The sequence below is a fragment of the Pleurodeles waltl genome, chromosome 1_1 (genome assembly GCF_031143425.1).
Source record: "Pleurodeles waltl isolate 20211129_DDA chromosome 1_1, aPleWal1.hap1.20221129, whole genome shotgun sequence".
Classification (NCBI taxonomy): Eukaryota; Metazoa; Chordata; class Amphibia; order Caudata; family Salamandridae; genus Pleurodeles; species Pleurodeles waltl.
In genome coordinates, this window is record NC_090436.1 from 302,625,884 (window position 1) to 302,642,944 (window position 17,061).

Below are 17,061 nucleotides of genomic sequence, written 5' to 3' on the forward strand. Positions count from 1 at the left end.
AATGTACGACAAAAATGAGTGCTACATTCAAATGTTATAATAAAGAAATTGATGGACACGATTGAGGGTCATTGTTCTACTTCGTACTGAATATTATGACTTTGTATGAGTGGTCAACCCAGCCAACAGCACAGTACTTCATAAAACTTTGAACATTTTGAATTACACCAGAATAATTCGTAGGCCTATAATCTAAGACTCCTGAAACATGATGCTTTAAGCATGCTGGTCCCTGCTTTTCTGCACCCTCTGCCTGACTGCATTATGTTGGAGCTGCTGTTGTGTGGACATTTGTAGCTGGCAAGTGTCCTAACACCACACTTTTTCAGTCCTGACTTTTTACATCACATTCTATTTTGGGGATTTCAATTTTACTGTTAAGATTGTAGCAATGGGCTCAAACCTTAGCAGTAAAGTGCAGTTGGTAAAAGGCCAGGAATAGCTGAAGGTAAAAATGGGACACCTTGCAGCTATAAATTTTGTTGGTATGTGGATAGTCTTGTCATGTTTTCACCACTATCCCATGTGCATTTTGACCGCTATTTTGACACCTGTCACTAAACATTGAATTTGATGTTTAAAGACCCCAGGGTGTTTGGCAGGTGACCTACTATCAATACTGACTTGTTAGAAAAAGGGCTTACGTACCAGAGGTTTTTACCAATTCTGTCTCTGTGGGTAATTGTGTACATGCTGGCCAATATTCTTATGAGCCAGCTATTTCACCAGTCTGTAAAAGAAATAAACACTACCAGAACAGCAAAGATGATTTTCATATTCCCCTATTCCTTACAGTCTATAAAATGATGAGGTCAAACCTGACGCATACTTCTAAATTCTGCACTTTAATCCAAGCGCACAAAATTGGAGGAAACCAGAAAATCTTTGAGAGGTTTCTGAATTTAGCCCCTTGGACGCAAAACTGTCAGTGTGCCGTATTGGCAGTAAGAGGATAGCATGTCTCTACAGATCCCTCCTACTTAATATTCCAGACCTACTCTCAAACCTTATATCGGCTTTAGTACAGAACATGGGAGAACTAATTGACAACTAGCGGGAAGCAAAAATGGCATACATATCCCTGGCCATACACTCCAAATGTAGGCCAGTACAATTCAGTTATTTACATTATACCTAGTACAGCCCACATAGGCTGTGGAAAATGGGAAATGTGAGGTCGGCCTGCTGCACCCACTGTGGCGACCCAGAGGGGTCCTTCTTTCATGTCATATGGCCCTGTTTAAGCATTGCGACCTACTAGAGTGTAATCCATAGGCAGATCACACAAACAATATGCACCACCGTGGAACTGTGCCCAAAGATGGTACTCTTGGGGATTATGGACGGCTGGCTGCATAATACACATCATAGAATATTTGTTGGCGTTGGGTATCTAGTGGCCAAATGTGATATAGCATGGGGCTGGAGCTCCATGGATCCCCCTCCATGTCTGTGTGGTGCAAAGGCATGGATCTTTGCGGTGTGATAGAAAAAGAGATGTAAATTGGCGAGGCAGTTTCAAGAAACATTGTAAGATATGGGGGAATTGGGACTCAGCCCAAATACGTACTTACCAGTGTGACCCTTGCCAACCTGGTGATACGTTGTGGACATTGCTCATGATGTTAAGAGGGGTTGGGCATGCCACACAACAAAAATTTTACTTGTCACTTTTGTACATTGCAACATGTCTGTATACTATTGTGTTATACGTACTTCAAAAGCAATAAAAATGTTATTTTAAAAAACTGGAGGAAACCAAATTAAGAATAAACAACAAAACCCGCGCAGAATAATCTTGGACCAGTTTTTCATGCTGCTACTTATTTATGATGCTCGACCTAAAATTCTGTACTGTCACACCCGTTCACTATCTATCATGTCGCATTTCCGTTGTTTATCTGTATTGTATGCCACGTGGTGTTAAATAAAAATTTCCCAAAAAATATATAATACTCGACCTGAGTTGAAGGAGAGTTGCAGTAAGACTATACAAAGGTCTACTTTTAATCCTTAGCAATCCATTAACAGTCACTTGCTATGAAAGGCAATACAAAAATACCAACCAGTTGATGTGTGATGGTGGAAAAAAAACAAAAAGGCTACATCGGTCATGTTACTAAAATTCTGACATCCTTTGAAGAGTAGAAGTAAAAAATGAGCTAGAATTTAGTTTTTCTTTAATATTTGTATCAAAATGCTACATCGGTTCCACTGTCACATTTTTATTTCTTGACTAGGAAACTGCACGAAGAATAGCTAAAGTTTCAGCTGAAGCCAAATTGGAAATTGATGAAGAATTGTACTTAAACTCTTTCAAGCCCAATCTCATGGACGTGGTGTACACTTGGGCGAATGGAGCCACATTTGCACAGATCTGCAAGATGACTGATGTCTTTGAAGGTACGTGCTGAATGCTTACAACTGGATAACATTTCTTTTCTACAAATATCTAAAACTGTGTGTAGGAAAATGGCTCCCTGTTGCAGTTACCCCCCCACTTTTTGCCTGATACTGATGCTGACTTGACTGAGAAGTGTGCTGGGACCCTGCTAACCAGACCCCAGCCCCAGTGTTCTTTCACCTAAAATGTACCATTGTTCCCACAATTGGCACACCCCTGGCACTCCGATAAGTCCCTTGTAAAAGGTACCAGTGGTTTCAAGGGCCCTGTGACCAGGAAAGGTCCCTAAGGGCTGCAGCATATGTTGTGCCACCCTAAGGGACCCCTCACCTAACACATACACACTGCCATTGTAGATTGTGTGTGTTGGTGGGGAGAAAAAGGCAAAGTCGACATGGCATCTCCCTCGGGATGCCATGCCCACAAAATACTGCCTGTGGCATAGGTAAGTCACCCCTCTAGCAGGCCTTACAGCCCTAAGGCAGGGTGCACTATACCACAGGTGAGGGCATAGCTGCATGAGCAATATGCCCCTACAGTGTCTGTCTATTCTTACACATTGTAAGAACATTGTGGCCATATTAGGTATATGGTCTGGGAGTTTGTCAAAATGAACTCCACAGCTCCATAATGGCTACACCGGATACTGGGAAGTTTGGTATCAAACTTATCAGAATAATAAACCCACACTGACGCCAGTGTTGGATTTATTAAAAAATGCACACAGAGGGCATCTTAGAGATGCCCCCTGTATTTTACCCAATCCAATCCTTCAGTGCAGGACTGACTAGTCTGTGCCAGCCTGCTGCTGAGAAATGAGTGTTCGGTGGCATGTGTAGCTGCAGATACACATGCTGTGCATAGTCCGCCGTCTGGTGTTGGGTCGGAGTGTTACAAGTTGTTTTTCTTCGAAGAAGTCTTTTCGAGTCACGAGACCGAGGGACTCCTCCTACTTTGGTTCCATTGCGCATGGGCGTCGACTCCATGTTAGATTGTTTTTTTTCCGCCATCGGGTTCAGACGTGTTCCTTTCCGCTCCGTGTTTCAGGTCGGAAAGTTAGTCAGAATCAATGGAAAATTAGTCGGTATTGTTTAGTTCGGTATCGGGTTAGATTGGAATCGACACCGAATCTTGAAGAGCTCCAGTAGCCCTTCGGGGTAATTTCGATCCCCCGTCGGGGCCTGGTCGGCCCAACCGCGTGCAACATCGAGACTGATGGAACGGACCCCGTTCCGATTCTGTCCTAAATGCCACAGTAAATATCCCTATACAGACCAACATTTGGTCTGTAACTTGTGCCTGTCACCAGAGCACAAAGAAGAAACGTGTGAGGCCTGTCGAGCGTTTCGGTCGAGAAAAACGCTCCGAGACCGAAGAGCCAGAAGGTTGCAGATGGCGTCCACGCCGACAGGACAACAACGGTTCGAGGAAGAGGGAGAAGAAGAAACATTCTCCATCCACGAATCCGATTCCGAAGAATTCGACGTCGAAACCGTGAGTAAGACGTCGAAACAAGCATCACACAGAAAAACAGACAAAGCCCAGGGGACGCCACTGCCGACAGGCCATGGCTCAACCCATAAAGTAGGTGACCGCCCATCGGCACCGAAAAAGGGCGAGCTGGTGCCGAGATCGTCCGACTCAGGTCGAGACACAGGCACGCAGCAATCTCGGGACCGAGATACTGCCGCAGAAAAGGGTACACACCGAGACAGGGGCACCGAAGCTGCTCGGCACAGGGATAGCGGCACCGAAGATGGTCGACGCCAAGAAGGTACGACACCGAAAAAGAGGAAAATCTCTTCGGAGCCGAAAACAACAAAAGACACGGTTTCGGTGCCAAAACGCCCAGCAACCGAACCGAAAGCCAGTTCCTACTCAGAGGAACAATCACTGTCCTCCCAACTTCAAAAACACAGGTTTGAGGAGGAATTACAAACAACAGCTGTAGATCACACGCAAAAGTGGATCTTTATACAAAGTGGTACAGGGAAGATCAGCACCCTTCCCCCAATCAGAAGAAAAAGGAAACTAGATTTCCAACAACAAGAAAAAACACCACAAGCAAAAGTGGTGAAGAAGGTAACTCCACCACCCTCTCCACCACCGGCAACTCCTATATCACCGGCACAGACTCCATCACAATCACCAGCTCATACCACCATGAGCCAAGATGACCAGGACGCATGGGATCTCTATGATGCCCCAGTATCGGACAATAGCCCTGAGTCGTACCCCACTAAGCCCCCACCACCTGAGGACAGTACAGCGTATGCTCAGGTGGTAGCTAGGGCAGCAGAGTTTCATAATGTATCGCTACATTCAGAGCCTATCGAGGATGACTTCCTTTTTAACACCCTGTCCTCCACCCATAGCAATTATCAAAGCCTTCCTATGCTCCCTGGAATGCTAAGGCACGCTAAACAAATCTTTAAGGAGCCAGTTAAAAGCAGAGCAATAACCCCAAGGGTGGAGAAGAAATACAAGGCACCACCCACAGACCCTGCTTTTATTACATCACAACTGACACCAGATTCAGTTGTCGTAGGAGCAGCTCGTAAAAGAGCCAACTCGCACACATCAGGCGATGCACCACCTCCAGACAAAGAGAGCCGAAAGTTTGATGCAGCCGGGAAAAGGGTTGCAGTACAAGCTGCAAATCAGTGGCGCATCGCCAACTCGCAGGCACTCCTAGCGCAATATGACAGAGCCCATTGGGACGAGATGCAGCATCTCATCGAGCACCTCCCCAAAGAATTCCAAAAACAGGCAAAACAAGTGGTTGAAGAGGGACAAAACATATCCAACAACCAAATCCGTTCTTCTATGGATGCAGCAGATACAGCTGCAAGAACTATAAATACTGCTGTAACGATAAGGAGGCACGCATGGCTGCTCACATCCGGCTTCAAACCTGAGATACAACAGGCAGTGCTCAATATGCCGTTCAATGAACAACAATTGTTTGGACCAGAAGTGGACACTGCAATTGAAAAATTAAAGAAAGACACTGACACAGCTAAAGCCATGGGCGCACTATTCCCCGCAGGGCAGAGGCACATTTGGCACATTTCGCAAAACTACTTTCAGAGGAGGGTTTCGAGGTCAAGCCACACAAGCCAGCACCTCACAAACAACACTGTCTACCTACCAGGGACAGTATCAAAGGGGAGGCTTTCGGGGCCAATTCCCAAGAAACTGGGGAAAATTTCAAGGGCCCAAAACCCCTCAAAACAAGCAGTGACTCACAAGTCACTCAACCCCTTCACACAATACCAGTGGGGGGAAGACTAAGCCAGTTCTACAAATCTTGGGAGGAGATAACAGCAGACACTTGGGTCTTAGCAATTATCCAACATGGTTATTGCATAGAATTTCTCCAACTCTCTCCAAACGTCCCACCGAAAAAACACGAGATGTCCAAACAGCATATAGACCTTCTAGGACTAGAAGTTCAAGCATTACTGCAAAAAGACGCAATAGAATTAGTACCAAAAACACAAAAGAACACAGGAGTTTACTCACTGTACTTTCTAATACCGAAAAAGGACAAAAGTCTGAGACCAATATTGGATCTCAGAACACTAAACACCTACATCAAATCAGACCACTTTCACATGGTCACGTTACAAGACGTAATACCACTACTGAAACAGCAAGACTACATGACAACGTTAGATCTAAAAGACGCGTATTTCCATATACCGATACATCCCTCGCACAGGAAATACCTAAGGTTCGTATTCGAAGGAATACATTACCAATTCAAAGTGTTGCCATTCGGAATAACGACAGCACCAAGAGTCTTTACAAAATGTCTAGCAGTAGTAGCTGCACATATCAGGAGGCAGCAAATACACGTGTTCCCGTACCTAGACGATTGGTTAATCAAAACCAACTCGCTAACAAAGTGTTTACACCACACAGATTATGTTATACAAACCCTTTTCAAACTGGGTTTCTCCATCAACTATGCAAAGTCACACCTTTTGCCGTGTCAAACACAGCAATACTTAGGAGCGACAATCAACACAACAAAAGGGATAGCCACTCCAAGTCCACAAAGGGTTCAAAATTTTCACAAGGTGATACAAGCTATGTATCCAACACAAAAGATACACGCAAAGATGGTCTTAAAACTCCTAGGCATGATGTCCTCATGCATAGCCATTCTCCCAAACGCAAGATTGCACATGCGTCCCTTACAACAGTGCCTAGCATCACAATGGTCACATGCACAGGGTCACCTTCTAGATCTGTTGTTGATAGACCGCCAAACATACATCTCGCTTCTATGGTGGAACAGTACAAATTTAAACAAAGGGCGGCCTTTCCAAGACCCAGTGCCACAATACGTGATAACAACAGATGCTTCCATGACAGGGTGGGGAGCACACCTCAATCAACACAGCATCCAAGGACAATGGGACGTACATCAAGGAAAGTTTCATATAAATCACCTAGAATTGTTAGCAGTATTTCTAGCGTTGAAAGCATTCCAACCAATGATAACCCACAAATACATTCTTGTCAAAACAGACAACATGACGTCAATGTATTATTTAAACAAACCGGGGGGAACACACTCGACACAGTTGTGTCTCCTCACACAAAAAATATGGCATTGGGCAATTCACAACCACATTCGCCTAATAGCACAGTTTATTCCAGGGATCCAGAACCAGCTAGCAGACAATCTCTCTCGGGATCACCAACAGGTCCACGAATGGGAAATTCACCCCCAAATCCTGAACACTTACTTCCAAATTTGGGGAACACCTCAAATAGATCTATTTGCAACAAAAGAAATCGCAAAATGCCAAAACTTCGCATCCAGGTACCCACACCGGCAATCTCAAGGCAATGCTCTATGGATGAATTGGTCAGGGATATTTGCGTACGCTTTTCCCCCCTCTCCCTCTCCTTCCATATCTAGTAAACAGATTGAGTCAAAACAAACTCAAACTCATACTAATAGCACCAACATGGGCAAGACAACCTTGGTATACCACACTACTAGACCTGTCAGTAGTACCTCATGTCAAACTACCCAACAGGCCAGATCTGTTAACACAACACAAACAACAGATCAGGCATCCAAACCCAGCATCGCTGAATCTAGCAATTTGGCTCCTGAAATCCTAGAATTTGGACACTTGAACCTCACACAAGAATGTATGGAGGTCATAAAACAAGCTAGAAGGCCATCCACTAGACCCTGCTATGCAAGTAAATGGAAAAGATTTGTTTGTTACTGCCATAATAATCAAGTCCAACCATTGCATGCATCTCCAAAAGATGTAGTAGGATATTTACTACATCTACAAAAATCAAATCTAGCTTTTAATTCCATAAAAATACATCTCGCAGCAATATCTGCTTACCTGCAGATTACTCATTCAACTTCCCTATTTAGAATACCGGTCATTAAAGCGTTTTTGGAGGGCCTAAAGAGAATAATACCACCAAGGACACCACCTGTTCCTTCATGGAACCTCAACATTGTCTTGACAAGGCTCATGGGTCCACCTTTCGAACCCATGCATTCTTGTGAAATGCAATACTTAACGTGGAAAGTTGCATTTCTCATTGCCATTACATCTCTAAGAAGAGTAAGTGAAATTCAGGCATTTACTATACAAGAACCATTTATTCAAATACACAAAAATAAGGTAGTTCTAAGAACCAACCCAAAATTCTTACCAAAGGTCATCTCACCGTTCCACTTAAATCAAACAGTAGAATTGCCAGTGTTCTTTCCACAGCCAGACTCAATAGCTGAAAGAGCACTACATACATTAGACATCAAGAGAGCACTAATGTACTACATTGACAGAACAAAACTAATTAGGAAAACAAAACAACTATTTATTGCATTTCAAAAACCTCATACAGGAAATCCAATATCAAAACAAGGTATAGCTAGATGGATAGTTAGGTGCATCCAAACCTGCTATCTTAAAGCAAAGAGACAGCTGCCTATTACACCAAAGGCACACTCAACCAGAAAGAAAGGTGCTACCATGGCCTTTCTAGGAAATATTCCAATGAACGAAATATGTAAGGCAGCAACATGGTCTACGCCTCACACATTTACTAAGCACTACTGTGTAGACGTGTTATCTGCACAACAAGCCACAGTAGGTCAAGCTGTACTAAGAACTTTATTTCAAACTACTTCCACTCCTACAGGCTGAACCACCGCTTTTGGGGAGATAACTGCTTACTAGTCTATGCACAGCATGTGTATCTGCAGCTACACATGCCACCGAACGGAAAATGTCACTTACCCAGTGTACATCTGTTCGTGGCATTAGTCGCTGCAGATTCACATGCGCCCACCCGCCTCCCCGGGAGCCTGTAGCCGTTTGGAAGTAATCTTCAACATTTGTACATTTGTAAATATATTACTTTAACCTTCATTTTGTACATACTTAGTCATTCCATTGCATGGGCACTATTACTAATATACACAACTCCTACCTCACCCTCTGCGGGGAAAACAATCTAACATGGAGTCGACGCCCATGCCCAATGGAACCAAAGTAGGAGGAGTCCCTCGGTCTCGTGACTCGAAAAGACTTCTTCGAAGAAAAACAACTTGTAACACTCCGACCCAACACCAGACGGCGGACTATGCACAGCATGTGAATCTGCAGCGACTAATGCCACGAACAGATGTACACTGGGTAAGTGACATTTTCCTTCTGACCCCTGGGGTGAGAGCCTCTGTGCTCTCTGAGGCCAGAAACAAAGCCTGCACTGGGTGGAGATGCTTAACACTCCTCCCCTGCAGGAACTGCAACACCTAGCAGTGAGCCTCAAAGGCTCAAGCTTCGTGTTACAATGCCCCAGGGTGCTCCAGCTAGTGGAGATGCCCGCCCCCTGGCACAGCCCCCACTTTTGCCGGCAAGTCCAGGGGAGATAATGGAGAAAACCAACAAGGAGGAGTCACCCACCAGTCAGGACAACCCCTAAGGTGTCCTGAGCTGAGGTTACCCCAGCCTTTAGAAATCCTACATCTTGATTTTGGAGGATTCCCCCAATAGGAATAGGGATGTGCCCCCCCTCCCCACAGGGACTAGGCACAAACAGGGTGTAGCCACCCTCAAGGACAGTAGCCATTGGCTACTGCCCTCCCAGACCTAAACACACCCCTAAATTCAGTATTTAGGGGCTCCCTAGATCCCAGGAAATCAGATTCCTGCAACCTGAAGAAACAAGAAGGACTGCTGACCTACAAACCTGCAGAGGAGGAGGAAGATGACAACTGCTTTGGCCCCAGCCCTACCGGCCTGTCTCCAACTTTGAAAACCTGCAACCAGCGACGCATCCGACAGGGACCAGCGACTTCTGAAGCCTCAGAGGACTGCCTTGGACTAAAGGACCAAGAAACTCCCGTGAACAGTGGGCCCTGTACAAAACCAGCTACTTCTTTGCATCAAAGAAGCAACTTTCCAAGACTGCATATTTCCCGCCGGAAGCGTGAGACTTCACACACTGCACCCGGCCGCCCCTGTGCCGCTGAGGGTGTGTTTCGGTTTCTCCCCAGTGCTCTACAAAACCCCCCTGGTCTGCCCCCCCCGAGGATGCAGGTATTTACCTGCTGGCAGACTGGAACCGGAGCACCCCTGTTCTCCATAGGCGCCTATGTGTTTTGGGCACCTCTTTGACCTCTGCACCTGACCGGCCCTGAGCTGCTGGTGTGGTAACTTTGAGGTTGCCTTGAACCCCCAACCGTGGGCTGCCTATGCCCCAGGACTGAGACTTGTAAGTGTTTTACTTACCTCCTAATCTAACCTTTACTTACCTCCCCGAGGAACTATTGATTTTCGCACCAAGTGTACACTTGGAAAATAACTTATTGCCATTTTTACAAAGACTGTACATGATATTGCTTTTATTCAAAGTTCCTAAAGTATCTAAGTGAAGTACCTTACATTTAAAGTGTTTAATGTAAATCTTGAACCTGTGGTCCTTAAAATAAACTAAGAAAATATATTTTTCAATATAAAAACCTATTGGCCTGGCGCGAGTCTTTGAGTGTGTTTTTCTCATTTATTGCCTGTGTGTGTACAACAAATGCTTAACACTACCCTCTGATAAGCCTACTGCTCGACCACACTACCACAAAATAGAGCATTAGAATTACCTACTTTTGCCACGATCTTAGCTCTAAAGGGAACCCTTGGACTCTGTGCACACTACTTCTTACTTTGAAGTAGTATATACAGAGCCAACTTCCTACAATGTGCCCCTTTTCTTAGGGCTCACCTACAGACAGCTTTTAGATGCTTATTGTCGAAGACCTGTTGTGGAGTAGCCCATTGCTTGCCATTGGTTGGATTTCTTGTTAGTCTTGCTTGTTTCTTATTCAATGGATTTCCTTCCCATTCTTTTTTGTCTCATACCTGTAACATAGCTTCTTTACCATCCTGTTGATTGGTTGATTTGTAAAATTCCCCTGCTTCATTCAAGAAACTAAATCTTTTTCTTTGAACACCCCATGTGACTTTGTGCTGCTTCCCCACTGAAATCTCGGACCCCATACCCTGGTTTTCCTCTGAACCCCCTCCCCCAACCTCCCAGCTTGTCGATTGCTTCTACACCCCCCCATACCTCTTGTAGGAAGCCGGCCTAGTGTGTGGTGGACACCTATGGTGATGTCACAGTATACCAGATCCAGGTATCCCCTATTAGTGAAGCATAGGCAGTGTCTAGGAAGCCAGGGCTCTCTAGAGGTAGCTGTGGATGAGCAGCCAAGACATATTTAGGAGACATGCAGAGCTTACGCAATACCACTATAGCCACACAGTACTATCACACATGGAAGAACCACACAGTGTTAAAAAATAAAGGTACTTAATTATGGTATCACAAATACTAGAATACTAATAGGCAGTCCCCTCCCCCAACTGGAGGTTAGTAAAAACACAAATTATATACACAATAGCAATCAGTAAGGAGAATAAACGCAACACACATTGGCAAAAGTAATGGAAAATAGTAAGGGCCCTAGGGGAGGCCCAAACCATGTACCAGAAAAGTGGAATGCGAGATACAGTTCCCCACCCAAGGATGTAGAATCTGTAGAGGGGAGCAGGAGGAACTAGAAACTCCAAGAGGTGAGTACCAGAGTGACCTCCAGCGACCACGAGAGCAGAGGCAAGTACCTGGTTTTCCCCAAAACCAACAGGAGGACTTAGGAAAAGGATTGTGCAAGACCCAAACCAGACTGTACAAATGCAAAAGTGGATTCTGTCAGATGAGGACCAAGGGACCAAAGGGGACCAAGTCCAGTTCGTGATGGAGTGTCTGGTCGTGGCAGGAGCCACTACCCACCCTTCTGTGTGTGCAGGACCAGGCCGACAAGGGACGAAGAAGACCAGCTGTGCAGCACAGGAGAAAAAGAAGATGAATCCCTGAAGTGATGCAGATAGTGTTCCACATCGGCTGCCTGGTCGCAGTTGGTCAGTGGTGCAGGAAAATCACCAACAAGCCTAGGCAAATGTAGACGAAGAAAAAGAAGCGTTGCAAGGCTGAAGAGGACCAGCAAGGCCCAGGGGACTCGACCCATGGAGTGGAGTCCAAGGTGTCCCTCAGCATTTGGGACAGACACCAGAAGAGGAGGCAGCCCCCACAGGCAACCCACTGGCAGCAGGTACAGCAAGTCGCAGTGATGCCCACTCAGCCTACCTGAAAAGGAGTCCCACGTTGCTGGAGCAGCAGGGAGGAGACTGTGCAGGGGAGTGACTCCTTCACTCCAAGGGAGATTCCTTCGTACTTCTTGGTGCAGGCTGGAGTCTCGTCGACCTCAGAGGATGCACAGCCGGGGAAATGTTACAGTTGCTGGAAGGAGCCAGAGAAACAATGTTGCAAAGCAGTCTTGTCACTGGAGTTGCAGGTTATTGGGGTTCCAGTGGCCAGTAGATGAAGTAAACAATGCAGAGGAGTCTTGGTGGAATCTTGCACATCGAATCTGAGGACCCACACAAGAGTGAGACCCTAAATAGCCCAGGAAGGGGGATTGGTCACTTAGCATGGTGGCCACCTATCAGGAGGGGGCTGTGACGTCACCTGCCTGACCTGGCCACTCAGATGCTCGGAGGGGCCTCTGCACATCTTGGATTCAAGATGGCAGAATCAAGTGGCCACCTGGAGGAGCTCTGGGCACCACCCCTGGGGTGGTGATGGACAGGAGAGTGGTCCCTCCCCTTTCCTTTGTTCATTTACGCGCCAGAGCAGGGACTAAGGGTCCCTGGACTGGTGCTAACCGGTTTATGGAAGGAAGGCACCAAATGTTCACTTCAAAGCATACCGGTGACTTGGGGAGGTCACCCCTCCTAAGCCATGTAACACCTATTTCCAAGGGGAGAGGGTGTTGCCTTCTTCTCCCACAGGAAATCCTTCCTTCTGCCTTCCCCTGCCTGAGCTGGTCAAGCAGCAGGAGGGCAGAAACCTGTCTGTGGGGAGGGAGCAGCACTGGCTGTCCAGAACTCATACTCGTGGTGCTCTAAGGAGCCCCCAAAGTTCATGGAATCATACAACTAATACTGTTAACAGTAGTAGGGTCTGATTCTGACATTTTTTATACCAAACATGCCAAGGTTAGGAGTTACCATTATGTAGCTGGACAAGGGTGCAAACCAGTTTATGCAAGAAGGACACCAAATGTGCCCTTCAAAGCATACTAGTGGCTTGGGGAGGCTACCCCTCCCAAGCCATGTAACACCTATTTCCAAAGGGAGAATATGTTGCCTCCCTCACCCAAAGAGAACCCTCTGTTCTGCCTTCCTGGGCTTGAGGTGGTCAGGCAGCAGGAGGGCAGAAACCTGTCTGCAGGATGGCAGCAGTGCTGGCTGCCTGGGAAAACCCTCCAACCTGTTGGTAGAAAGGCCGGGGGCCCTCTAAGGAGCCCCCAGAGCGCATGGAATCATACAACCAATAATGGCAACAGTATTGGGGTATGCTTTTGACATGTTTGATACCAAACATGCCCGGGTTATGTAGCTGGACCCAGATAGTGACTTGTGTCCAGTACACAGGTAAAATGCCTTCCCCTCACTTAGGAACTCCAGTACAATGGAACTGGAGTTAGTATGGGCACATCTGCCCATGCAGGGGTGCCCTCACATACAGCGACCTGCACCCTGCCATCTGGGCTAGAAGGGCCTTCCATAGGGGCGACTTAGTGACTTGGTGCAGTGACCTGTGTTGAAAGGGTACATTCACCTTTTCATGCAGGCTGCAATGGCATGCCTGAAGACCTATTTTGCATGGGTGGCACAATATATGCTGCAGCTCGTGGGGAACCCCTGGTGCCCCAGTGCCCTGGGTACCTAAGCACCATATACTAGGGACTTAAAAGGAGGCACCAGTATGTCAATTGTGGGGTGTGTAAAGTCATAGGCAACCAAATTTAGAGGGAGATAGCACAATCAATGGGGTCCTGGTTAGCAGGATCCCAGTGAAAACAGTCTAAGCATACTGATAGCAGGCAAAAAGTGAGGGTAACCCTGCCAAAAACAGCATACTTTCCTACGCCTCCATGCTCAGGTTTTCATTTTCAATTATTTTGACTCCCAATCCCGACCTCTTTTCTCTGGTTGCTTTTTAGCCCATATAGTACACCCCGCTCCCCCTCCCCATGCCAATTGGTCTGCATTGGCAAACCCAAAAGGTGAGAATTATTGGATATGCCTATGGAGGTCTTCAAGGGAGTATGGAATATATTCCTGGCATTGTTTTCATTGCATGACATGGAAGCTTGAGTGTTCATGTGCCAATACTCATGTGCATCCATAATTCCCATTTCACCCTTTCTATCTGACTGGTCATGAGTCCCCTGGAAGGTGTTCTACATGAACTTGCGAAGTGGCTATTTGAGACTACTCGACCCTGGAGAGGGTAATGCTTCACATAACTGAATCTCCTTTCCAAATGGGTGACCACCATCTCCATGTGCAGCTACTAGCACATGTTGGTACATCTTAGTCTGCTAACCTCCCTGTAACTGTTGAGTGGGTAAGTGTTTGTCAGCTATTTGGCTGGTCTTCAGTGGGTTTTCTGTGTGTCCACATGAGTATGTGAGGGTTAAGTTACCCCTGCTGGTGACTCGCCCTGTATGTGAATATCCCTGCATATTTGGTAGTGCACTTGTACCTTGATGGTAGGTTTCTCCTGTTTGCCCTGTGTGTCCCTGGGGTACTCCTCTCTATTGTTTTTCCCTGCACAGGACATTGTAGCGAACCTGGTGTCCGGGTCATATCCAGTAGCTAAACCAGTGCAGAGAGGCCGTCAGTTAGCATGCAGAGTTTGCAACACCACCCCAATGTTTTGGTTAGTGACATGGTCACTAATTTTATCCTAACAAAAGGGAGGTGTAGCTTGGCCATTCCCTCATCCTGAGTCTAGGTATAGCAAGAGAAGTACAGCCCTAGCAGCAGCCAGGTTTATGCTGGAGGACTGCCTTGAAGAGGAACCAATGTCATTACTGTAACTAATAGATTTTGGTTACAGTTGGTCTGGACTCTGACTGAAGAAAATGTGCACTTGAATGCCATTGGTTCCCTTCAAACCTTCAAGTACTGCATCAACGCTGAGTAGCTAGTTGTCCTGGCACATGCAGCCACTCTTTGGAATATGAGCTGGGCCTATGATCCAGAAAGAGTTTATCTAGATTAGCAGGAAAAATGCCCGCCCTGTCCTGGCTCGGAGTTGGTGGAGATTGACTGCTCTCTGTGCAGATAACCTGTATGGTCACACTGCAAAAACCCCTAAGATTCACCTGCTTTGATCCATTTGATGAGGACCTGCTGCCATTGTAAAGAGCCTGGTAAGACCAACTGCTGTTGAAAGATGCATTAACCAGAAAGTAAGATAATCTCGCCAGAGATCTCTTCCGAACCTGTTCAAACTATAAGCAAGTTCTCCTAAGTACCAGGCAGAGCCAAGAAATCGCTGTGGCTGCCTTTGCCCCAGAGGGCAAAAGGTTCCATCGATGTCCTTCTCAGCTGAGTCGTGCAAAGACAAATATTTAAGCCTTGCCCCAGTAGGCAGCGGGGTTAAGCATCATGTTACACAGCACTCTGCAGCCAATCATTGCTCCTAATACTCCTACTATCATCTGTTTATCAAATCTTCTGGAAGTTCTCATCATGAACATTGAAAAAGCAACTGATTTTCTAATATCTGATAGAGACTTCTAGGTGCAGATACCTTACCTTAGAATTTACTCCAGGCGTCAAACTGGATCCAGAGATTTTTCTTTGAGCAATACCCTTGCGCGTCAGTAGGTGGCGTCGGTCAACTCCACGGGCATTGTTGGCATCATAGTCACCGTGATGACGTCGGAAGTAGTATCTAGACGCCGCCCTCGCGCAGTGATGTCCGTTCTTTCCTTTCTGCGCCATGCGCTGATCCGGAGAAGAGCTACCCTGGTCTATTTTTGACCGACTTCGACCGTTTTATCGAGTTTTTGTGAGAAATTTGGTGTGTCGAGGATGTCCCGGAAGACTGGTTTCAAGCCGTGCGAGGACTGTCATCGTACGATGTTGGTGACAGATCCTCATCGGATTGGTCTGTGGTGTCTCGAGCGCAACCATGACCCGAAGTCGTGCTCCGCGTGCCAGGCCATGCACCTGAAGGCTTTGAGGGAGCGGTCCCTAAAGCTCATGGCGGGCCGGCACTCGACTCCGCATAGGTCCCGGTCTCGCTCGAGGGGAAGGTCTTGAGACTGGTCACAGAGCCATCACCTCTTGTCTTCTTCTAAATCATTGGTTCAAGGTAAGAAGAAGTCTAAACTACTTCCTCAAGAAGGAGAAATTCAAAATGCTCACCCTGGCTCAGGTTCTGTCTGCCTTGGATCCAGGAGACTGGATGGTAGCATTGGACTTGAAGGACGCTTATTTCTACACCCCTATCCCGCCTGCCCACAGATGTTACCTACGATTCATGGTAGATCACGAGCACTTTCAGTTTACCATGCTCCAGTTTGGCCTTACCAGCGCCCCTCGGGTGTTCACGAAAATGATGGTGGTTGCAGCTCATCTGCGCAGGTGAGAGGGTCTCAGTCTTCCCCTACCTCGACCACTGGCTGTTGAAGGAGGACTCACCCCAGAAAGTAGTCTCCCATCTTCAGACTACAGCAAACCTCCTGCACACACTGGGCTTCACTATAAACGTGCCGAAGTCACACATGACTACCTCTCAGATGCTCCCTTTCATCGGAGCTGTTCTGGACACAGTACAGTTTCGGGCTTATCCTCCCGAAAGGAGAGTCCAAGACATTCAGGCTATGATTCCGATCTTTCGGCCTCGGGTTTCGGTGAGACTGACTCTGAGGCTGCGGGGCCTCATGGCCTCCAGCATCCTGCTAGTAACACATGCCAGATGGCATATGCGGGCTCTGCAGTAGGACCTGAAGTTCCAGTGGGTGCAGCAGAATCTCTCCGACATAGTCCAGATCTCGAAGGGAACTGCGAAAAACCTGTGGTGGCTGCTTTCGAATCTGCATTGGGTCCACAGCAGATCCCTCTCCCTTGCCCAACCAGATCTCTCTGTAGTGACAGATGCGTCACTTCTGGGTTGGGGCAGCCACTTGGGAGAGGTGGAGAGTAGAGGGATTAGGTCTCCGGCGGAGTCTGGGCTCCTTTTCA

At 46.8% G+C, this 17,061-nt stretch overlaps 1 protein-coding gene across 2 annotated transcripts in view; it reads left to right on the forward strand.

Annotated features, from left to right (window-relative positions):
• The window catches only part of MTREX (Mtr4 exosome RNA helicase), a 629,876-nt gene that overhangs the window by 601,087 nt on the left and 11,728 nt on the right, over positions 1 to 17,061 (forward strand). For both annotated transcript variants that reach the window (XM_069222101.1, XM_069222093.1), the window contains one exon: positions 2,241 to 2,403. In XM_069222101.1, the coding sequence (XP_069078202.1) occupies positions 2,241 to 2,403 (163 nt within the window). The remainder of the gene's footprint in view (positions 1 to 2,240; positions 2,404 to 17,061) is intronic.